At 45.7% G+C, this 25,145-nt stretch overlaps 1 protein-coding gene across 1 annotated transcript in view; it reads left to right on the top strand.

Annotated features, from left to right (window-relative positions):
- Positions 1–25,145, top strand: part of LOC306913335 (sodium channel protein type 3 subunit alpha-like) — a gene marked incomplete at both ends in the record, with an annotated part of 217,612 nt that overhangs the window by 172,430 nt on the left and 20,037 nt on the right. The window contains 5 exons of the mRNA XM_079489922.1: positions 2,162–2,316; positions 3,559–3,732; positions 8,635–8,757; positions 12,822–12,930; positions 15,937–16,100. Of these exons, the coding sequence (XP_079346048.1) occupies positions 2,162–2,316; positions 3,559–3,732; positions 8,635–8,757; positions 12,822–12,930; positions 15,937–16,100 (725 nt within the window). The remainder of the gene's footprint in view (positions 1–2,161; positions 2,317–3,558; positions 3,733–8,634; positions 8,758–12,821; positions 12,931–15,936; positions 16,101–25,145) is intronic.

Genomic DNA, 25,145 nt, shown 5'->3' with positions numbered 1-25,145 from the left:
AGGGTGGTCCCCACGAGGGATGAAAAAAATGTTGGTCCCCACAAACCACAAAAACCAGTATGTGTGTGTGTGTGTGTGTGTGTGTGTGTGTGTGTGTGTGTGTGTGTGTGTGTGTGTGTGTGTGTGTGATTCATCAGTGCGACGTTGCAACGCAGCAAAAAGCTCAACAAATGAACATAACACAACTGAGCTCTGCACATGCATGTGTGTGTGTGTGTGTGTGTGTGTGTGTGTGCGTGCGCACGCGTGCACGTGATTCTGTTGGACTTAACGATGGTCTATAGTGGAGAGAGAGAGAGAGGTCTCATCAAAGTAAATCTCGTTAGTGTAATTAGATCCCTTCCATGTATTTTCCGAGTCGTTTTCAACAGTAATCAGTAAGCTGTAATCTGGTTATCATTTATCTTTTACTTCCTAATAAGTCACAGCAGACGTAATATGATTGGCTGATGAGTGAGTGACCCGGGAGCTTATCATTGGTCGCTGAGTGACTGAGAACCCTCCAGACAGACTATAGGGAAACCCCTTCATTTGGGACTCTCTAATTCGATTGGTGGAAAATCCGTTTAAAATGACATTTTGTGTTTGCTTATTAATGTTGTAATAATTGAGGCACACGTGCACACACATACGCATGTATACGCACACACGTACGCACGCACACACATACGAACGTATGCACACACGTATGCACACACACACACGCACATACGCACACAAATACGCACGTACGCATACATGTACGCACACACACACTCACACGCACGTGCGCGCACACACATCAGCATGCACGCATGCACGCATGCGTGCACATTAACAGATAATTTGCCAAGTGACCTGCCAAGTGACCTGATTGGGTGGGTGTCACATTACAAGTCTGGTTTTCATTGGATTATTTTGCCGGCCTATCAGGAAAAAAAGCCTATTAGTTGCCAAGGGAGATAAAAATGACGGCCAGTGTAATCAGAGCTTTAATTGGATCACGACATGGGGCGGACGCAGACAACCAATCACAACAAAGGACTTTTTAAAGCCCATATAGTCTATATGACAAGATGTCGCCCAGAATGGCTGCCTGCTGCTTTGCCTGCGGACAGAAAATAGACCAGCGGTTCTGAAACGTTGTCATGTCAAGGACCCCCTAAAATGACTTGCATTCGGTCATGGACCCCCCGTCTCAAAACATTTTGTGCCGGGGACCCCCAGAAGCAAAGATTTGTGTTGATACCAAAAAAAGTACCACAAAAAGATAATAATGCTGTGTGTGTGTGTGTGTGTGTGTGTGTGTGTGTGTGTGTGTGTGTGTGTGTGTGTGTGTGTGTGTGTGTGTGTGTGTGTGTGTGTGTGTGTGTGTGTGTGTGTGTGTGTGTCGGCCCTCGGTGACCTTACAGGCATATGCATAGGCTCAACGTATTTAACTATATAGTTGCGAACGCAGTGAGCACTAACTATAGAAGATGGCCTAAACTGTGTCTGTCTGTGTGTGTGTCACGCTGTAACACCACCGGCCCGCCACCAGAGGGCACAGCTGTATCACACACAAAACACACACACACACACACACACACACACACACACACACACACACACACACACACACACACACACACACACACACACGCACACAATAACTTAACTTAAAAAAACTTAACTTTAAAAAAATCTTAAAAAAACCCTTTAAAAAATAATAATAAAAAAAAGAAAAAAAGAAAATAGTTTCATTATATAGATATTCCACTGTAGCTTACGTATGATTCATGATGACTGTTTTTATGTATTTCATGTTTTACCATGTTTTAACTCCTCCTTATGAGCTTGTAGATCTGCTATTTTTTTGAAAGATTGTGAAAATGTGGCGCAAATCTTTGAATATATTATATTCTTACACAGTGAACGTTTTAACTCATATATTTGCATCTGGGGGGTTCCCTGGATCAACATATTTTCAGATGGGGGTCCGCGGCCAATTACATACAGTATAATTCTGGGGGTCCTTGACATGAAATAGTTTGAGCACCACTGATACAGAAACATAGGTTTTGCAGAAAACTGATGATTTAGTAAACATTAGAATCTGGTCTCAGTCCTAAATGGGGTAAGAGCGTCTGCTAAATGCCTAAATTGCAAATTGTACATTGTAAATTGTGTGCGTGCGTGTCAGTGTGCGTGCGCAGGTGCCCGTGCTGTGATGTGGACATTACAGCGGGCTACGGCCAGGCGTGGTGGAGGCTGAGGAAGACTTGCTTCCAGATCGTCGAGCACAGCTGGTTTGAAACCTTCATCATCTTCATGATTCTGCTGAGCTCTGGAGCACTGGTGAGCACGCACGCACGCACGCATGCACGCACGCACGCACGCACGCACGCACGCACGCACGCACGCACGCACGCACGCACGCACGCACGCACGCACGCACACACACACGTGCACGCATGCGCACACAGCCCCTCCCCCACACCCACATGTGTGCGTACACGTAGCCAAGGACACACGCATGACATTTGCAGGTGCACATAATGGGGGGGGGGGGGTTTGGGGGGTCATAGCGGAGTGCAGGTTACTGGTTAGTGATCCCACCTGCATGGGCAAATTTGCAAGCTCGCAAAGAGTCGCATCTTGCAGATCGGATATTTTCTCGACACCGTAGTATGACGACGTAGCATTAAGTGGCAAAATTTAACATAAAGAGTTGAAATAAATAAGGGAGTGTTATGAGACTGATATACAGTAAGGAAAGATACAGTAACTCTGTCTGTCTGTTCTGTTGTTTAATGGAACATCGAATTGCACCTTTGTAAACGACATTTTTGGAACATGACCACATGAGTTTAACCTAACTTCGCTACTGCATGGAAAATACGCACATGTACATTATGTTACTCTTTCTTTCCTACTCGTTGTTCGCTCTGTCTTGCACTCTTTGTTCTATCCCTCTGTTTGCTGCAGTGCTCGCTGTGATTGCTGTTTGATGATATATATTACACATTTTGCTGCTGCATTGTCTGAAGAAAGGCAAACACAAATCGGTTTTATTTACTCTCATGTATCTTCATGGTCATGAAGTGTGGGTCATGACCGAAAGAAGGTCGCGAATACAAGCGGCCAAAATGAGTTTTCTTCGACGGGTGGCTGGCATCTCCCTTAGAGATATAGGGTGAGAAGTTCAGTCACACGAGAGAGACTCGTAGTAGAACCGCTGCTCCTTCGCCTGGAAAGGAGTCAGCTGAGCATCTGGTTTGGATGCCTCTCGGGCACCTCCCTATAGGGAGGTCCTCGACGCACGTCCCACTGGGAGGAGACCCCCGGGGGCAGACCAAGGCGCAGTTGGCCTTGGAACATCTCGGAATCCACTAATGTTGCTCTGGAGAGGGAAGTCTGGAGCACTCTGGTGGAGCTGTTGCCCCCGCGACCCGACTACGGATAAGCGGTTGAAGATGGATGGATGGATGGATGTACCTGTACACAAGATGTAACAATAAAGTACAACCTTCTCTCTCTCTCTCTCTCTCTCTCTCTCTCTCTCTCCCTCCCCCTCCCCCCCTCTCTCCCCTCCCCCAGGCGTTCGAGGACATCTACATAGAGCAGAGGCGGGTGGTGAAGGTGATCCTGGAGTTTGCCGACAAGATCTTCACCTACGTCTTCATACTGGAGATGCTCCTCAAGTGGGTCGCCTACGGCTTCAAGAAGTACTTCACCAACTACTGGTGCTGGCTGGACTTCCTCATCGTCGACGTAAGTCTCCATCGGGAGGTTCTCCGGCGTTCCGTTCTTGGCCCCTTTTGGTGTTTTAAGCAATTGTGTCTCATGCTTTACGCTATTGAAAAAATAGCAGATCTATACAAGCTCGTAGCGTAGATCTGCTATTTTTTTGAAAAATCGAGAAAATGTGGCGCACGTCTTTGGATATTATATTCTTTCAGAGCGAACGTTTTTAACTCAAATCTTTGCTGACTAAAATATATTTAAAAAAAAAAACATATTACACACATAAAAACCCCAGGAAAGTGTTTCTTGTCTCCCAAACATGATTCAAATAAGCTCTAAGGGGTGAAGTGGCCCTTTAAGTATAAAAATAAATTACTAACATATTTGTATACTTGCCACGCGCTGAGGCTGGTAGATCTGCTATTTTTGGAAAGTGTACTATAGATTGAAAAAGAATGCACCAAGTACAGTGCAACTCAAACTGAAGTGATATTGATTAATTCTAATCTATTAATGTCATTAATGATAATGATTAATCCTGCACAGCTAATGTGTCCAACAATTATCCCTTTTTATTATGTTCTTTCTGTCTTTATTTCTTTCTTTCTTTCTAATTATTGGTTATATGTTCATTCATTCATTCATTCATTCATCTTTTAAGGTAATTGATGATGATGATGATGATGATGATGATGATGATGATGATTAGTAATTTCAGAACTACAGGTGAGAATGTTTGTAAATAAACCCATAGGTTGATATGTACAGTATGGGTCAAATGTCTATACTTTAACCCATTTAGGCCTGAAAAAAATCTTCTAAATCAGTGGTGTCAAACTGGTGATCCGTGGGCATTTTGCGGCCTGCGAAGACGTCCAATGCGGCCTGCGAAATTTTCAAAAAAAGTTAATCAACACTAACTCTAAGCCAGTGCTCTGAGCAGTGCTTGCTTCTAAGCAAGGGATGGAGGGGGAGGCGCTGCCCCCTCCCTTCGACTGCCTTAATTGCTCTGGCTCAGCTGTGACAATGAGTAGCTAAGTACCAAGAATTCACATTTCATCCAATGCGGCCCCCACCCCAAACTGATTTTGACATCCCTGTTCTAAATCCTACAGTTTTCTGAAATAAATATTTTCACGATTTTTCAAAAATAGCAGACCTACAAGCTCGTAGCGCGCCACTCGGTGGCGCGCTATGAGCTTGTAGATCTGCTCAAAATGGGTTGAATATAATATATTGCTCTATAGGTACTAGGGCTCAATTTTCGTCACCGCTAAACGCCTTATCCCTAAACTTCTTTGCCTTTTTTTACTATTTTGAAAAACATTTTTGAATAGTTCAACTAGCCAATCTACATTGACATGTTGTGAGCTTGTAGACTGGCCATTTTAACTACTCAAAAATGTTTTGCAAAATGGTAAAAAAAGCCAAAGAAGTTTAGGGGTAAGGGGTTTAGCGGTGACGAAAATGGAGCCCCTAAGCAACTAGTCAACAATTCGACTATAGTAAATCCACCTGTCGACCTTGTTGGTGACTAGTTGATAAGAAAAAAAATGGTTTTTTCCCCGATTTTGTAGGCCTCAAGATCAGGTAGATTATAGTTATAGTCACCAATGTACACAGTTTTTGAATGTACAAATATTTATTTCCAAAAATATACTTAATGTAATTTTTGTATTTTTTGAGTGGTGCAAACCACTCCAACAACTGTTTTTTTTTGAGTGGTGCAAACCACTCCAACAACTGGCTTTGTTAGTACCCGTGTGTGTTTGTGCCTGTACGGGTGAGCATGGTTGCTATGGTTAGTATGTGACGTCACTGACATCACCGACATCACGTCAGAGTGATCTCTGAGTAGTTGCACCACTCAGTTCACACTGGTGTGATTTTTACATAATAGGTAGTTAAACAACTAGGCAACTAGTGAACTAGTAAAAATGACTAGAAGTGAATGCCCTAGTAGGTACTGCTTACTCACACTTGGTGTCATTTCTATTTCTGTGTTCAACATTCCATGTGCAAGGTGATTTACGCATTTGAATAGTCTGTATTTCCGCATACGTAAATACGGACTTAAGTGGGGAAAATCCCCGATTTCTTGCCCTGGTAGATATCATTGTTCTAACAAGATACGATTTTTTATCCAACAGCCACATTAGAAGCTATACATGCATATCCATTGCCAGTGGCATGCACAGACATTTAGAGGGGCAGGTGCTCAAGTGAAAAAAAGGGCACCTTGTGCAGCGCATGGAACTGGCCGGTTGCCTTAATAGTGTGAGATTTATAGATTTGGGGCCTAAATAATATATTAGAAGCTTTTTATCAAGAATTGATCAATGTCACCATGGTCCACATACTGTACACTGTACACTGTAAAAACAAAAGTGCTCCAGCACCCCCTAGTGTCTATTTGTGCATGCCACTGTCCATTGCATGTTTGAAGTCCCTGGTCAGGTGTCCTGTAGATTCCATTGAATGTCATTGAACTCCCTGACCACCGGGGGGTGTTCTGTAATAGATTCCATTGAATGTCATTGAACTCCCTGACCACCGGGGGTGTTCTGTAATAGATTCCATTGAATATCATTGAACTCCCTGACCACCGGGGGGTGTTCTGTAATAGATTCCATTGAATGTCATTGAACTCCCTCACCACCGGGGGGGTGTTCTGTAACAGATTCCATTGAATGTCATTGAACTCCCTGACCACCGGGGGGTGTTCTGTAACAGATTCCATTGAATGTCATTGAACTCCCTGACCACTGGGGGTGTTCTGTAATAGATTCCATTGAATGTCATTGAACTCCCTGACCACTGGGGGTGTTCTATATAGATTCCATTGAATGTCATTGAACTCCCTGACCACCGGGGGGTGTTCTGTAACAGATTCCATTGAATGTCATTGAACTCCCTGACCACCGGGGGGTGTTCTGTAATAGATTCCATTGAATGTCATTGAACTCCCTGACCACCGGGGGGTGTTCTGTAATAGATTCCATTGAATGTCATTGAACTCCCTGACCACCGGGGGGTGTTCTGTAATAGATTCCATTGAATGTCATTGAACTCCCTGACCACCGGGGGGTGTTCTGTAATAGATTCCATTGAATGTCATTGAACTCCCTGACCACCGGGGGTGTTCTATATAGATTTCTCTGCTGGGCATGCTGGCTCATGCCATCAGCGTTGACCAGATCGCCACCATGAGAGTGCTGAGAACGTTTCGGGCTTTGAGGCCCCTCCGCGCTGTGTCCCGCTTCGCTGGGATGAGGGTAAGACGCCGAAAGAAGCCCCTCCCCCCCCCTGGGACAGTACGGACCAATCAGAACCCTCCAGCACCCTCTGGAGACCATCTTTAGACTGCAGAGGTGTGCACTCCAGACTTGGACTCGAGTAAAAAAAAATGACTTTAGGACTTCAACGCCAAATTAATCGAGACTTGACTTGACTTGACTTGATAACTTCCAACAAGCTTAATAGGACTTATTGGCGTTCGATATAAAACGTTTTGGACCTGGGACTTGCCCAGTCTCGCAAGCCTCCCACAATTTTCAAATGCTCTGACAATGATCAAGTGATGAAACGGATGTGAAGCCCCCTCACCAATTCCGTTTCGTCTTTACAGTTGCGGAAATGTATCATCGAAGCATACAATATAGCTTGCTGCTTACCAATAATGGAAACTGTAGTTCCAGATACTATAGCATTTGGAGATTGTGGAATTGTTGTCTGGCTATGCGAGACTAGGACTTGCCTGTACTTATTGGGACGACTTGACTGTACTGTACTTGCAAAACAGTGACTTTGTGCCACCTCTGACTAGCCCTCTATCGAGCATTGCTCCACTGCTTAAACCCAGCAGTAGTGTTAGCTCCAGCGTGTCTGCTACACTGTGGTTGATGGTTCTATTCCTGCTTGGCTTGGATGGCTGGCTTCAGGGATCTCTCTCTCTCTCTCTCTCTCTCTCTCTCTCTCTCTCTCTCTCTCTCTGACATAGTCACATCCTTTGGGGCTTGTTTTCGTTCACCTGTCTGGCAACACTGGCGGTCTTGCCCTGATGCTGTGAGCATCATTGCTATTATGCATTGTGCTCAGCCTACTATTTTGTGTCAAAATGGCTGCTGTGGAATAAAAGCTCAATTTGAACACCCTCCAGGTGTGCAGAGGTCGGTGTCGTATACAGAAGATATAGCCTACTAATAATCCTCTCCTCCACAGCTGCAATTAACCATAAACAATACAAAGTTTCTAATTGTTCTAAACACGTTATCGTTTTTATTATTATTATTACTTATTTGTTCCACAGGGTGTGACATGTGATTGTGTTGCAGTTATTTCAGCTGTTAACTCAACAGGACAAGACTCGGCCTGTCTCCATGTTCCTACAACAGTGTTCAGTTCTGCACCAGTTGGACAAGATGGCAGCACATGGTGTTTGTCCACGTACAAACGGGTGTACGTTTGTACGTGTGTACGTGTGTACAAACACGTCTGGGTCCCACCCGTTCTCCCCCCCACCCCTTCTCTCTCATTCTCTCTAATCCTGATGGCCCTGATTTCTTTCGCAGGTTAGCTCTGATTAGCATCCAAGCTAATGTTCCTGCGGCTCTCTCCCTCTCTCTCCCTTATCTTCCGTTGTTCTTTCATTGGTCTTTTAGGTCTCTCTCTCTCTCTCCCTTATCTTCCGTTGTTCTTTCATTGGTCTTTTAGGTCTCTCTCTCTCTCTCTCCCTCCCTCCTCTCTCTCTCTCTCTCTCTCTCTCTCTCTCTCTCTCTCTCTCTCTCTCTCTCTAATCCTGATGGCCCGCATTCTTTCACAGGTTAGCTCTGATTAGCCTACAAGCTAATACTCTCGACTCTCGGCTCTCTCTCTCTCTCTCTCTCTCTCTCTCTCTCTCTCTCTCTCTCTCTCTCTCCCCCGCTCCAGGTGTCATTGGTCAGTCTGGTAGCTAACACGTTGGGTTATTCAGAGTTTGCAGCCATCAAATCGTTGAGGACCCTCAGAGCGCTGCGGCCCCTCAGGGCTCTCTCCAGATTTGAAGGGATGAGGGTAAGACAGACAGTATTAAAACCAACCAATCAAAACACACCCGGACCCCAATAATACGGTTGAGAATCCCGAAAACCTATAGGGGGAGACCCAGCGCCCCCCCGCCAGGCAAACGCGATGCAGTACGCACTGTGCGTAGGGCAACTTTGCTGAGGGGGGCAACAAAATGCGCCATGCTGATCCTCATAATTATATTTTTCTCCGCGGCTCCGCCGATTAACTCCTTTAGCGGCATCTACTGCTAGCATGCGCACGCCTAAGAAATGCCGCCAGGTCTGCTCTCACTCTACGGAGCTTGTTCCGGGTTATTCAGGAAGGTGGGGGGGCCTTGGCCGCCTTTGTGAGGAGCACATCAACACCTCTCGCATTGAGGTTCAGCGAAAGCGAAACTCAGCACACACAGACAAACATATCATAACCAAATAGTCAGCCCCTAGCCAGTCCTTGGGGAGAACTTTGGAACAGTATTCCAAAACTTAATTTTTTTATTTTATTTTTAATCACACTGTCAGAGCTGGTGTGTGGAGTGTGGACTTCACGTCTGCTATACAAGTACTGTACGATAACCAGTGTCCATCTGTCTGTGGACAGCTAATCTCCGGAACCGTTGGCCCAGTTGAGGTGAAACTGTGCACACAATTTGTTTAGGATCAAGCCAAGACAAACAGTGAAAATAGCAAAATACAGCAGGAGGACAGTGTGTTCCTGCAGGTTAAACACCATCACACTATGTACTGCAGTAATGGGGCTGATAATAACTGCTGCCATAGAGGGAAATGATGAGTAACAAGCAACACAAAGAAAATCAATATTAGATAGTCATATCTGTCGGGTGAAACAAACGCTGTGTCTCTGTTGTGCATCTTTCCTGCTCTCCAGTTAGCTCATAGCCTTAGCCGCGCTCCACCGTGGTGTGTGCATATGGGTGTTGGGTGAAAGCAGTCCTTCCGCGGTATGCGTGTGTAGCTTATAGGAGGCAGCCAATCGTGACTATAGGTCTCTAGTCGCTACTACGCGATTGGCTGGCAGCGTTTCAGAGTATGAGGTCAGACTCCCATTGGCTTAGGCGGCGTTTCAGAGTATGGGGTCGGGTCAGACTCACATTGGCTTAGGCGGTGTTTCAGAGTATGGGGTCAGACTCACATTGGCTTAGGCGGCGTTTCAGAGTATGGGGTCAAGACTCACATTGGCTTAGGCGGCGTTTCAGAGTATGGGGTCAGACTCCCATTGGCTTAGGTGGCGTTTCAGAGTATGGGGTCTGATTCCCATTGGCTTAGGCGGCATGGGGTGGGACTCCCATTGATGATTAGCTCGCGCCATTGATGACAAGGTCGCTTACATGTCATGAGCTGTCATTAGTCAGGTTTCACCTAGACTGGAACCTATGCTTTCTATGGCCTAGGCAGCTCCCGGCAGGATCCGCTGGGAGAAACTACATGCAGCTGCATGACATGAGACTAATTAATTAGAGCGACAGAGAGAGAGAGGAGTGTGTGTGTGTGTGTGTGTGTGCGTCAATTTAACAAAGGTGCAGACGATCAGAAATCAGCAGAGAGTGAACGACGTTTGCGCTACTCTATGCCGAATTGAAGTGGACTCAGCCCCAGACCTTTTTTTCTCTCCCTTGAAATAAAAACATCTGGGTTTCCCGAGGCTATACACTAAATCCCAGCCTTTAGGTTATAAACACATTTGTAACACTTTTTAAACGTGTCACAGTGTTTAGATTATAAACAGAAGAACATGTTTAATTGCCAGTAACACTTTTTAAACACATAAACGTGTTTGGTTCTTATACAATCAAAGTCAGTCATATAGGTGTTTAGAATTCGAACACTAGGTGTTCTCGTGAGGTGTTTGAGTGTACTCGTATTCTACTGTATTTTATGACCATTAATAAACATCTGGGTGTTATTATTACACACTGGTGTTTAGGTTTTAAACGCGTCACATGTTCCAGGGATTTACTTACCGGGTTTCACCTGACAAAAAACCCCAAACAGACATATTGTTTCATGTAAACACGGGGCAAAGTTGCATACTATGACGTTTATGCCATACATAAATCAAGTATTTGACATATTCCCAGTAGTTCTGTGGCCTCGGGTGTGTTTGGGTGCGTTGGTTTTCGTGCGTGCCGCAGTGGTGCCGTTCCAGCAACGTGTTGTCTCAACTCCTATCATCAGTGTTCCAACCATGGCTAACATCAGTGTTGTGTCTAACGTCAGTGTTGTGTCTAACATGTTGTGTCTAACATCAGTGTTCCCGTCATGTCTAAGGCCTCACTCACACGGACGCAACAGATTGCTGTATGCTTGTTGTATACAAAGGGTGTGACACAGCTTGCCCCAATGCATTTCCAATGGGAGTCACATGGTTTGACACATTTGTGTTGTATGAGGGGGAGGGGCGCAGTCGAAACACAGCCGAAAGCCATACAACAGCTTGTAGTCCAAAATGTGGACTACAAACCATGTGACTTCCATTGGAAATGCATTGGGGCGGCCATGACACTCACAACATTCATACAACAAGCATGCATCAATGTTTTAAAGGGTCTGAGTGAAGCCTAAATCGTGTCCAGTGGTGGAAAGTAACTATTAAGTACATTTACATAAGTACGGTACTTGAGTACAAATGGAGGTATTTGTACTTTACTTGAGTATTTCCAATTTCCAATTATTTTACTTCTACTACATCTCAGAGGCAAATATTGTACTTTTATTCCACTGCATTTATTTGAAAACTCTTAGTTAGTTAATTAGTTAGTTAGTTAGTTAGTTAGTTAGTCTTTCATTATTATTACAAATCATACATTAAACACTTCAGCCTTATATACATTTTGGCCATTTGAAAATAGCTGGTCTACAAGCTCACAATGCGTCACATTATAGTCTTTCTATATTGCAGTAAGCTATTGATACTTTTACTTAAGTAAAACATTTGAGTACTTTCTCCACCAATTGTTCCCATTGTGTCTAACATCAGCACCGTGTTAAAGGGCCACTTCACCCATCTTCATATAATTGGTCCTCACCTGATGCTCATTTTAAGATGACACCAATTATATGCAATTAAGATGAGGTTGAAAATGGGCGAAGTGCTCCTTTAGAAATGTAAATGTTATCAGTGTTAATTAAACTTCACTCTGTTGTGTTCTGTGTTTTTCTCACTGTGTTTGAAACGGCAACACATATCATCACATTGTATTACCTTAACTTCTAATGTGCGTGCGTGGCTGCGTGCGTGTTTACCATTAAACAGTATTACATGTAGTGTTTAACATCTCTCTGCTTGTGTTCATTTATATATTTAGTGCATCTGGTTTTGACCCATGGCTGTCATGACCTCCATGTCCTCTCTGTCCATTCCTGTTCCTCTCCTCTCCTCTCCTCTCCTCTCCTCTCCTCTCCTCTCCTCTCCTCTCCTCTCCTCTCCTCTCCTCTCCTCTCCTCTCCTCTCCTCTCCTCTCATTGGGTGTGTATTGCGTCGGTGGTGGTGTGTGTATTCAGTGTGTATATTTCATGGGTGTGTGTATACAGCACCAAAGTCTGACGTCAATATCTCTAGAGGGCGCTATTCCATGAGTCCGTGTATAATTGTAGTATTTAAATTTGTATTATAATACCCATAAGGGGGATCTTAGATTGTCTCATATAAGAACTGCGTTTGAAAAATAAACAAAACATCCTGGACGTTTCACTCATATGGATATGAAGAATCAACTGAGGCCAATGTTACTGCCGAATTAGTTACATTTTCGCTAGAAACAGTAACAGTAACATAATGAGTAAACAATACAGAGAGACATCCTCCATGACAACATGGCCGAGACAGTTTGGACCACAATTCAAGTTGTACAGTATGAGACGATTTTTAGATGACCAACAATGGTATTTTCCATATGGAGAAATTAGTTTTGCAACCCTGCAGGGGATGAGCGAGTGACGTCTGGACTTTGGTGCTCTATTGCGCCCAGATGGTGCGTGTGTGTATATATCTCATGGGTGTGTATTGCGTCCAGGTGCGTGCGTGTATATCTCATGGGTGTGTATTGCGTCCAGGTGGTGGTCAATGCCCTCATAGGAGCCATCCCCTCCATCATGAACGTACTGCTGGTCTGTCTGATCTTCTGGCTGATCTTCAGCATCATGGGAGTCAACCTGTTTGCCGGTATGTAACCCTACAGTGTTGGAAGAAGTACTACTCACAGATTATTACTTGCGCAAGCAGAGCGTGCAAGTAATGTTATCAGTCAGGTGCTACGATGCTTATGTCCCTTAGCAGCATATGATATGACGTCATATGCTGGCACGAAGCAGACCGTGCAGGTATGTTTTCCTTCATGCTACGAAGCGTAGCATGAAGATATGTACCAATGTCCCTTAGCAGCAAAATATATGACGTCATATGCTGGCACGGGACATACGGAAGCAGACCGTGCAGGTATGTTTTCCGCGTATGTCCCATGACGTGATGAAGATATGTGCCAGGGTATAATTGGTTTACGATGGTGACGTAATGATGATATGTTTCAGTGTCAGGTGGATTAAAAAAGGGACATACGCATCAAACCACCCGAGTAACCACATTATACCACTAATCAACTCAGAAATTATATATACATACATATAGTCATATACACATATATAGACATACCGGTATTATTATTATTATTATTTATGGCTCCGAGACATGGACACTTTCAAAGAAATTAGAGAAACGGCTGGATGGCACTTACACCCGCCTTCTAATGAGAGCGCAAAGTCTGACTTGGAAGAGCCACCCATCGACTTCTCTAATATACGGCAATCTTCCCTGTGTTTCTTCACTAGTCTGGCGTGGCAGTGTTGAAATCCATGATCTCGACCGTGGTCGAAAAATGATGATTATTTTATTAAAAATCAACACCAATCTAGAAATACATTTAAAAGTGTCAGTATATACTATAGGCCTACTTGATTAAGAGATGTTTACTCGCATTGTGATTATAGGGTTGTCCCGATCGGATCAGGTGATCGGAAATCGGGGGCCGATCGCGTCATTTTCAAATGATCGGAATCGGATCGGGAGCAAAAAAAAAGAAAACGTGATCGGGACATCCCTAGTATCAATATTATATCCATATTATGATATTAGACTGGATATTGTCTGTGATTTGGGATATTGTGCTATTGTGAAATAAACATGTTCTATAAAAATATCGGATCGGGAAAAATCGGCAGATGCTCAAAATCTTATGATCGGATCGGGAGCAAAAAAATAAAAACGTGATCGGGACATCCTTAATCGTGACCCATCAAAATGCTGGGTGCACTAGTGCAGTGGTTCCCAAAGTGGGGTCCGGGGACCCCCAGGGGCCCTTGAAGGAGTTCCAGGGGGTCCCCAGCTAAATGATAGTTTGGAACCAAATGGACCCTTATGGGTCTGTAACTCTGAGAGTGTACACATGGAACCAACGGGTCCATTTGGTTCCATTTGCACACTGCCATTAAATGGGGGTCTGTAGCGGTGTTGTTTTCGTCAGGCATGACGATAGCGTAAATGACGACGTCAACGGACCATTTTTCAGGACGAATATCTGACGTTGACGGAATAAACACAAAAGATTCAGGACGAGACTGACGCTGACGAGCAGCTTTGAAATAGAGGACTAGGGCCTCTGGAAATGACTGGAGTAGAGCTGGTACACTTATGGATGGACTCCGATAAAATAATCACAGGAGAGCTGCTTCTTTTAGTGTCTTTACGTGCAGTCTACGAAATACAAATAAACATAATCAAAGTATCATCAAATAATTCTTACATGAACCAAAATACTGCTTAAACCCATCTACAGTAGGTAGGCCTATAGCACAGGCATCAAACATATAATTCTCCATAAAGTAAATGACATTTGCATATTCAGAACATACACAAATATTATAACAACATGACGGTATATATAAAGGAAAGCACCATATTCTACAATAAACAATAAGAACTTACTTTTACTGTCATGAACACGCACAGTCAGAGAGGAAAATAAAACACTGCTCCTCAGGTCAAACTGAGCAGAATACTGAGTGAGAAAAGCATGCAAGCTGAACCTAATCACAATTATTACTAGGGCATCCAATCAGCCTTGCTGTGTCAACGAGTCCTTTGCATTGCGTTGCCAACGAGTCCTTTGCATTGCATAACCCTCCCTCGGTTACTTTACACACACAGCGTGTGCACACACACACACACACACACACACACACACACACACACCCTCCCTCGGTTACTTTACTCTATCTCACGCAGCGCGCACACACACGCACACACACACACACACACACACACAATTCTCCATGACTGTAGGTAGGAACTCTAATTAAATCCTTATGCAGAGATGAAATGTTAATTGTATTGTAAACTAAACTTTTTCTTTTTTTTTAGTTTGACAAACATTCTAAGCCCTGGGCCCTCCCCCTCTCTTCACTGCAAGTGCTCTGATGCACGTGTGTGAGTGCATGCCATAGGGTGATTTTTTCCCCTTGAGTAGCCTATAGTAATGATGAGGCATTTTTATTTTTTATTGCTAATGATGAATAGGCTAGTTGTATTGTTATTATCCATAATTACAATCTTCAAACTGAGATATATTTTATGATAATAGCTTACTGTTCAGTCATCATAAAATATATAATTTAGGATATGATTGTAATACGGATGGTACAAAAATAAATACATCTTTTATTTTTGACTAAAGCGGGACTAAAACTTTTTCATCGACTAAACTGACTAAAACTGACAAACCCTTTCGAGTTTCCGTCGACTAAAACTAGACAAACTATCAAGGATGGAAATGACTAAAATGTGACTAAAACTAATAATAATTTCGTCAAAAGACTAAGACTGACTAAAACAAAAAATTGCCTGCCAAAAACAACACTGGTCTGTAGACTAAAATAAATGCATGTCAAACTGGCGGGTTGAGAATCACTGCTAGAGCCGTCACAATCTTCTCTTATGGGGGTCCCTGGCATATCTCTTCAAATGGGGGTCCGCGGGCCGATTGGTGTCAATTTGGGGGTCTTTGACATGACAAAGTTTGGGAACCACTGCACTAGTGTTTGGGAAGTCTCTCTTTACTCCACGTGTGTGTGTTTACTTGGCTTATTGTGCTTAGTCACTCTGGACCTTTTTTTGCAGGGAAGTACGGTCGCTGCATGAACAAAACAGGCTTCGTCTACAACGCCTCGTTCATCAACAACAAGAGCGAGTGTCTGTCCCTCAACGACCCGCAGTTCTACTGGAGCAAGGTCAAGGTCAACTTCGACAACGTGGGGGCGGGCTACCTGGCCCTGCTGCAAGTGGTGAGTGAGTGAGTGGTGCGCTGCTTGCTAAGCTAGCCTGGGGTCCACCTGCTGCTAAGCTAGCCTGGGGTCCACCTGCTGCTAAACTAGCCTGGGGTCCACCTGCTGCTAAGGTAGCCTGGGGTCCACCTGCTGCTAAGGTAGCCTGGGGTCCACCTGCTGCTAAGCTAGCCTGGGGTCCACCTGCTGCTAAGGTAGCCTGGGGTCCACCTGCTGCTAAGCTAGCCTAGGGTCCACCTGCTGCTAAGCTAGCCTAGGGTCCACCTGCTGCTAAGCTAGCCTGGGGTCCACCTGCTGCTAAGGTAGCCTGGGGTCCACCTGCTGCTAAGCTAGCCTAGGGTCCACCTGCTGCTAAGCTAGCCTGGGGTCCACCTGCTGCTAAGGTAGCCTGGGGTCCACCTGCTGCTAAGCTAGCCTAGGGTCCACCTGCTGCTAAGCTAGCCTGGGGTCCACCTGCTGCTAAGCTAGCCTGGGGTCCACCTGCTGCTAAGCTAGCCTGGGGTCCACCTGCTGCTAAGCTAGCCTGGGGTCCACCTGCTGCTAAGCTAGCCTGGGGTCCACCTGCTGCTAAGCTAGCCTGGGGTCCACCTGCTGCTAAGCTAGCCTGGGGTCCACCTGCTGCTAAGCTAGCCTGGGGTCCTCCTGAGTTCCTCATCCTCAGTGCCGTCGCTACGTATACGCGCAATACGCACTGCGAGAAGTTGCACGAGCGCCGCGAACGGGCGCGGCGCGACCTGGCGCAGCACAAACGGGATGAACCGAGGTGAATATTTAAATTCAAGTCTGAACGCACCTTTAGGGGGGGCAACAAAATGTGCCAAAAAGTGCTATGCCGACCCTCATGATACAAAAAAATTCTCCGCGGCTCCGTCGCGTAATAAGGAGCAGCCGTGTGTGCGTCCTCAGAAATAGCAAAAGAATATCTGATGAGAAAATGCAGCACTCTCATCGGGGGGGGGGGGGCAGAACAAATATATATAGGGCAACCAAATGGTCAGCTACGTCCCTGATCCTCCCGCTCCCATCTGGTCTCTCTCGGGCAGAGACGCCGTACTCCGATCAAATGCTGATCGGAGGGGAGCGATATGCGTCCACTAGAGGCGGGATCAACGCGAGACTGATGACGTATTGACGCGCTGCCACAGTGCAAATGTAAACGCAACCTATATATATATAATAATTATTATTATTATTATTACATAAACAAAATATATAATAATAATAATAATAATAATAATAATAATAATAATAAATAATGATGCCAGAAATGTGCCGACTCAAATCACAGTGGTTAGCATGCAGGATGAGACTGAGGGAGAGAGAAAGAGATGCAACATCGTCGCATCTGATCAATTTCTATGCGCACGCACGCACGCACGCACGCACGCACGCACGCACGCACGCACGCACGCACGCACGCACGCACGCACGCACGCACGCACGCACGCACGTGGCTCAGGGGTAGAGTGGCTGGATGGGAACCGCAAGGTTGCCAGTTCGAACCCGGGCTCCCCCAGAGTTAGTGTCGAAGTGTCCTTGAGCAAGACACTGAACCCCTAATTGCTCCTGATGTGCAGGTTGGTACCTTGCATGGTTTCCCCCGGCATCGGTGTATGAATGTGTGTGTGAATGGGTGAATGTAATGCACAATCTATGTAAAGCGCCTTGGATAAAGGCGCTATATAAATGCACCATTTACGCACGCACGCACGCACGCACGCACGCACGCACGCACGCACGCACGCACGCACGCACGCACGCACGCACACACACACACACACACACACACACACACACACACGCAAACAGTAGAATGGACATAAAGACTCACAAGTCACCAGTCACCACTATGCTATACAAACGGACGGTCGGACAACAGTCTAGCTGCACTTCCCACAGAGTTCCACATTGTTTTCATGTTGTTAAAAAGGTGAATTTGAGAGCGAGTCCACAACTTATAAATAATCCATTGCGATTGAGAGAAGTCAAGGCGCTCTGACAGAAAAACCCCACCACTGACGGGTGGGGCTCACCTCTGCCCCACCCCCTCCTGGTGCTGCGGCCATCTTGGATCCTAAAACACAGAGAGAGAGGTGGGGCCGAGAAAGCCCCTTATTGAGTACTTTTAGTTTTTTTTTCTCCACAACTGTCCATCGGCTCAGCTTGATTTGTGCACCGCTCGATCCACGCTCCGCACATCAGGCCCCGCCCAGGCGTCCACTCAGCAGCCACAATACACACTACACACTAAACACTACACACTAAACACCAAACACCAGGGATGTGCACAAATAGACATCAAAGGGGGCTTCAGCCCCTGCCCTTTTACCCCATCTGCAAAACAACTGCCCTTTCCAGACCATGAATGCAGCATTTACCATGGTGGAAGAAATGCACATGCCCTCCTCTCCTTTCCATTCCATGACGGAGGGTATAGCATTCAGGGGAATTGCTCTTTTTTCTCCTGAACTTGAACATTTTGCATTGAACAAATTTGTTTAGAACACCAAACACATTCTGAAACACATTCGCTTCCAGCACAAACGCGTCCCCATCAGCTTAAAGCAGTGGTTCTATAAACATTTTCATGTCAAGGAAGATATGCCAGGGATCCCCATAAAAGAACATTTAGGGGCTCCATTCTCGTCAACGCTAAACCCCTTATCCCTACACTTTTACTATTTTGAAAAACATTTTTGAATAGTTCAACTAGCCAATCTATACATTGACACGTTGTGAGCTTGTAGACTCATGGCCATTCTAGCTATTCAACAATGTTTTGCAAAATAGTAAAATAGGCAAAGAAGTTTAGGGATAAGGGGTTTAGAGGTGACGAAAAAGGAGCCCTTAATGTTCCAAACGTCCCACGTTATAGTAGTTATTCAGTCATCTTCTTTTGTCTGTGAATTGTGCGGAGGAGGTTCACCTGCTGCTAAGCTAGCCTGGGGTCCACCTGCTGCTAAGGTAGCCTGGGGTCCACCTGCTGCTAAGCTAGCCTAGGGTCCACCTGCTGCTAAGCTAGCCTGGGGTCCACCTGCTGCTAAGCTAGCCTGGGGTCCACCTGCTGCTAAGCTAGCCTAGGGTCCACCTGCTGCTAAGCTAGCCTGGGGTCCACCTGCTGCTAAGCTAGCCTAGGGTCCACCTGCTGCTAAGCTAGCCTGGGGTCCACCTGCTGCTAAGCTAGCCTAGGGTCCACCTGCTGCTAAGCTAGCCTGGGGTCCACCTGCTGCTAAGCTAGCCTGGGGTCCACCTGCTGCTAAGCTAGCCTGGGGTCCACCTGCTGCTAAGCTAGCCTGGGGTCCACCTGCTGCTAAGCTAGCCTGGGGTCCACCTGCTGCTAAGCTAGCCTGGGGTCCACCTGCTGCTAAGCTAGCCTAGGGTCCACCTGCTGCTAAGCTAGCCTGGGGTCCACCTGCTGCTAAGCTAGCCTGGGGTCCACCTGCTGCTAAGCTAGCCTGGGGTCCACCTGCTGCTAAGCTAGCCTAGGGTCCACCTGCTGCTAAGCTAGCCTGGGGTCCACCTGCTGCTAAGCTAGCCTGGGGTCCACCTGCTGCTAAGCTAGCCTAGGGTCCACCTGCTGCTAAGCTAGCCTGGGGTCCACCTGCTGCTAAGCTAGCCTAGGGTCCACCTGCTGCTAAGCTAGCCTGGGGTCCACCTGCTGCTAAGCTAGCCTAGGGTCCACCTGCTGCTAAGCTAGCCTGGGGTCCACCTGCTGCTAAGCTAGCCTGGGGTCCACCTGCTGCTAAGCTAGCCTGGGGTCCACCTGCTGCTAAGCTAGCCTGGGGTCCACCTGCTGCTAAGCTAGCCTGGGGTCCACCTGCTGCTAAGCTAGCCTGGGGTCCACCTGCTGCTAAGCTAGCCTGGGGTCCACCTGCTGCTAAGCTAGCCTGGGGTCCACCTGCTGCTAAGCTAGCCTGGGGTCCACCTGCTGCTAAGCTAGCCTGGGGTCCACCTGCTGCTAAGCTAGCCTGGGGTCCACCTGCTGCTAAGCTAGCCTGGGGTCCACCTGCTGTTAAGCTAGCCTGGGGTCCACCTGCTGCTAAGCTAGCCTGGGGTCCACCTGCTGCTAAGCTAGCCTGGGGTCCACCTGCTGCTAAGCTAGCCTGGGGTCCACCTGCTGCTAAACTAGCCTGGGGTCCACCTGCTGCTAAGCTAGCCTGGGGTCCACCTGCTGCTCGGATTGCAGACTTACATGCATGGGACCAAAGCTTGCTGTATGGTATTATAGAATGACTTATTCTAGACTGTACTGACGTGGGAAAGTTTGGAAAATATACAGCTTAGTGAATCGGGCCCAATGTATTTTTTTTAATAAGACAGACATAAAAATCCTGTGTGGTTCAATGAATATTCACCATGCCGAGAGGGGGACTCGAGTCATCAGAAGTGGACGTCGCACCACTTACTCAGCTCTCTCTCTCTCTCTCTCTCTCTCTCTCTCTCTCTCTCTGATGGGCTGCAATCAAACAGTCTGTGTCTGAGAGCGTTTTATTTTTAGAGTAATTTCAGAAGAGGAGAGAGCGAGAGAGAGAAAGAGAGAGAGAGAGAGAGAGAGAGAGAAGGCGAGAGAAAACTCCACTCCTCTGTAAGTTTCAGCGTTGTCGGTATACAGGTGAGAGGGTCGTCATAGCGACGGCCCACTCAGCTCCTCTCTCTCCGTCACATCGTGTGTGTTTGGCCGGTCGCCATGGCGACCGTCGGCGGGGGCAACCCTCCCATTAGCGCACCTGGAAATAGCTGCCTTCTAGCGTCTCTGACACGCGCACACAGTGAAACGCGCACACAGTGACACACGGACAGTGACACGCACGCACAAACACACACACAGTGACACACGCACAGTGACACGCACGCACACACACACACAGTGACACACACACACAGTGACACACACACACACAGTGACACGCGCACACAGTGACATGCGCACACAGTGACACACACACACAGTGACACGCGCACACAGTGACACGCGCACACAGTGACACGCGCACACACACACACACACACACACACACACACACACACACACACACACACACACACACACACACACACACAGTGACACACACACACAGTGACACACACACAGTGACACACACACACAGTGACACGCACACAGTGACACACACACACAGTGACACACACACAGTGACACACACACTCCTGAATAGTTTTCATTTAGTTTCAGTCACATTTTAGTCACCTGAAATGTTTTGTAGTGTTAGTCTAGTTTTAGTCGACTAAATCTACAGTTGATTTAGTCGACTAAAATGTATGTTGCGGCGGGCCTTGATGCCGTCGTAATGATTGATTTTTCACTTGCTGAAAATAGCAGATCTACAAGCTCACAACGTGAGCTTCTAAATCTGCTATTTTCAGCATGCAAGTGTATAAATGTAGGTAGTCGACGGACATTTTTCGTCTTAGTTTTAGTCGACAAAATCAACACCTTAACTTAAAGAAAACACTTAAAAAATAAATAAAAAAACACACACGCATGCACACATACACACACTAAAGAAAACTTTAAAAAAAACGTAACTTAAAAAAAGAGAGAACTTAAAAAAGTACGTCATTTATTCTAATTGTTGTTATTGCAATTTACGAGCTGCGTTCGCTTCCTGCGTTCGCTCGTCTTACTTGTGATAGTAGATATTTGCTGCTACAGTATACAGTCCAGTCCCGTCAGAGCAATTCGCCATTTGTCAAGTCCCGCCTGTGCATTGTGCCCCTCTTCGCACCCATTGGTTGCCGTTTCGTGGCTGGACTAAAATCCTTTCTCTCCATCCACTACTATTGAAATAACATATTTTTCAGTTGCTTCATATTGATATTCTGTGCATTCAATTCTTATTTTAAACTTGGTGTCAGTAAAATAGGAACATCACAGGTGCAGCATGGTGACTGGGCATATTGTTTTTAGTTTTTTCCAAAGATTATGTTTTAGCAAATTCAACATAAACAAGGTGGAACCAGGGCGGAACAAGGCGGAACGAGCCTGCTGGTAAGTCAGCCAGGGACCAATCAGAAGGCTGACAATTTGTCAGCCTTCTGATTGGTCCCTGACTGACTTACCAACAGGCTCATTCTGCCTTGTGACAAAGGGTGAATTGATTGATGTGTTGATCTTGACTGCACATTTTGATGTAAGGTATAGTTTTACTCATAGGGCAACATTTTCGTCCAACTCCTTATCCCTAAACTATTTTTTGAAAAACATTTTTGAATAGTTAAAACAGCCAATCTACAAGCTCACAATATGTCGATGTAGATCGGATAGTTGAACTATTCAAACATGAAAAGGCAATAAGGCAAATAAGTTTAAGGATAAGGGGTTTAGCATGGACGAAAATTTTGAGCCCCTAGTCTTTTGAATACAATTTAATTTTGTTTTAGTCATGTAGTTATTGTTGACTAAATTGTCATTAAGGATTTAGTCTTAGTTTTAGTCATATAGCGTAATTTTCATTCCATTTCTATTTAGTTTTCGTCGGTGAAAAAAAACGTTTTAGTCAACAAAAGGAACACCTGACTGAGTTCTGACCACTTGAAATGTCAGACAATGCTGTAACACATTTGAGTGTTACAGCAGTAATGTAAACACTGCTGTAACACATTTGAGTGTTACAGCAGTAATGCAACACTGCTGTAACACAGGGGCCACATGTGGCCCCCAAGTGTGTTGGTGAGGATTGGTAATAATGGTGCGTGCCCCTGGGGGCCCTGCAGGGGGGCCCGACTGCTGGCAGACCCCGAGAGGGACTTGAACTGCGGTGAAGTGATTGATCGTATTGATGTTCAAAGCGGAACAAAAGAATGACATGTTTCTGGACTTCCTACTCAACCACCTCTCCCCACGCACGCACGCACGCACGCACGCACGCACGCACGCACGCACGCACGCACGCACGCAAGCAAGCAAGCAAGCACTCTCTGTCTCTCTCTCTCCTCTCTGTCTCTCTCTCCTCTCTGTCTCTCTGTCTCTCTCTCTCTCTCTCTCTCTCTCTCTCTCCTCTCTTTCTCTCTCTCCTCTCTGTGTGTCTCTCTCTCTCTCTCTCTCTCTTCTCTCTCTCTCTCTCTCTCTCTCGGCCGTTTGTCCTTTGATTGCATCTGAAAACAGGAACAGAACAACAAGTCCATAAAAGGACGTGGCTTGTTGTCTCATTGATAAAAATCACAATGTAGGCTGAAGTGTTGCCAAGGCAACCAGTCTGTCCTCATAGTTTCATAAACAAGCCCCCCCCCACTCCTCCTCTCTCTCTCTCTCTCTCTCTCTCTCTCTCTCTCTCTCTCTCTCTCTCTCTCTCTCTCTCTCTCTCTCTCTCTCTCCCCCTCTCTTCAGTGTCAATATAAAGGGCAAGGACACTTTGGTAAAGGTTTGGGTTGTGTAGTTACCTTGTCATGATGGAACTTGGCTGCCATGAGATGTAATTTTCAAAGGCCATGCGTTGGAGTGTGTCACGACCTTATGCGGAGTCTAGGAGTAACACACAAAGTATATACTGCACCAGCAACACTGGTAACGAAAAAAGGTGTGCATTATTTATTAATGACAAATTGATTGTTACAGAAACTCCATATAAATGTCAGTATAAATTGGGAAAAGCCTAAAACTTCAGGCCAGGGCGTGGCCATGAAAGGCCAAAACAACAAACACAAACTCCTCCTATACAAAACTAAACTACAGCAAAAACGAAAATGACAAAATTAAGCTCCCTAACTAAATAAAGTAAAAAGTGTGGATTCAATTAAATGGCAGCACACCCCTACACTACCAAGCTTCCTTATGCCTTTAACACGCAGTATTTAAGTTACCTTATTCAAGGTACACCCTTTTTGCTAAAAGAAATATAATGTTAATGACGTTTAGAAGATTTAGAACACTTTCCTGGGGTCTTTATGTGTGTAAAATGTGGTTTTAGATATTTTAGATTTGAGCAGTGAGCCCAGTGTCTCTGATGTCATGGACACTGGGCTCACTTGGACTACAATTCCCATAATGCTTTTATAGAAAAAAAGCGGAGACAATTCATATAGTTAAAAAGGAGGAAAACTTTATTAAACATGTTTCGACCTATACCAGTCTTCATCAGGGCTTCCCATAATGCTTTGGTGCACTGCTCCTCCTTGTGGATAGGGGGAGGGCTGTCTCACTGAGACAACATGTGGTCCTGCAGGAAGGAAGTGAAGCCCAGTCCAGTGTCCATGACATCAGAGATACTTGTTACGGACTGTTCTGAAGTCTAGGGGCAACCTTCCCGCAACATGCATATGCATGGGAGAACAACACCGCTCACAAAAGAATACTTCCTTCAATACTCAAAGACAAATAAATCACAAAGTGGCTTAAGTGCATGGCAAGTATTACAAAGGAATGGCTCTGTGAGCACTGACTGACGGAATGATCTTACATTACAGGGTGATGAATGAACAGAACACAAAAGAAAAGGCCAGGCGAATAACACTAACTCAAATCCCTGATTCCCTAACGAACAACAGATACAACACTACAACTACCTAACAAACAAGAGCTACACAGAACTAAACGGGACCAAACTAACACTCCTTCCCGAAGGGAGTGAAAGTAAAGACAAGCAGAACGAAAACACAAACTAACGAAATTAAGCAGACATGACGAAGATAACGGAGCGTAGGCGGCTGGAGGGAAGACCGACGCTAAGCGGTGTTTCCTCGTCGAAGGGCTGACAGAGACTGAGTTTTGTCATTAAAGATGGAGTGCCAAATTTTTTGTATTTTTCCAGTTTTCCATGTGTCTATGAGGTGACAGTACTTCATTAGACACCCTGGAGTCGTTTTTATGTGCAATGGTGTATTAACTTTGTATTTAGGGTTTCTTCCTGAAGGCTGAACCCTTGACAGTCAAACGGGCCAATTAAATAAACAATAATATAGTGACATCACACTATCAGCCCCACCCCTAACCCCTCCCTCTTTATCATACAACTACAGCTGTGGGTGTGGCTTCAGTTCAGGTGGATCACCACCCATCAGCACCCACCAGGCAAACCAGGCATACTTAAT

This window comes from Electrona antarctica (genome assembly GCF_951216825.1).
Source record: "Electrona antarctica genome assembly, chromosome: 20".
NCBI classification, from domain to species: domain Eukaryota; kingdom Metazoa; phylum Chordata; class Actinopteri; order Myctophiformes; family Myctophidae; genus Electrona; species Electrona antarctica.
The sequence above is the reverse complement of the archived record's forward strand: the minus strand, read 5'-3'. Positions and strand labels throughout refer to the sequence as shown.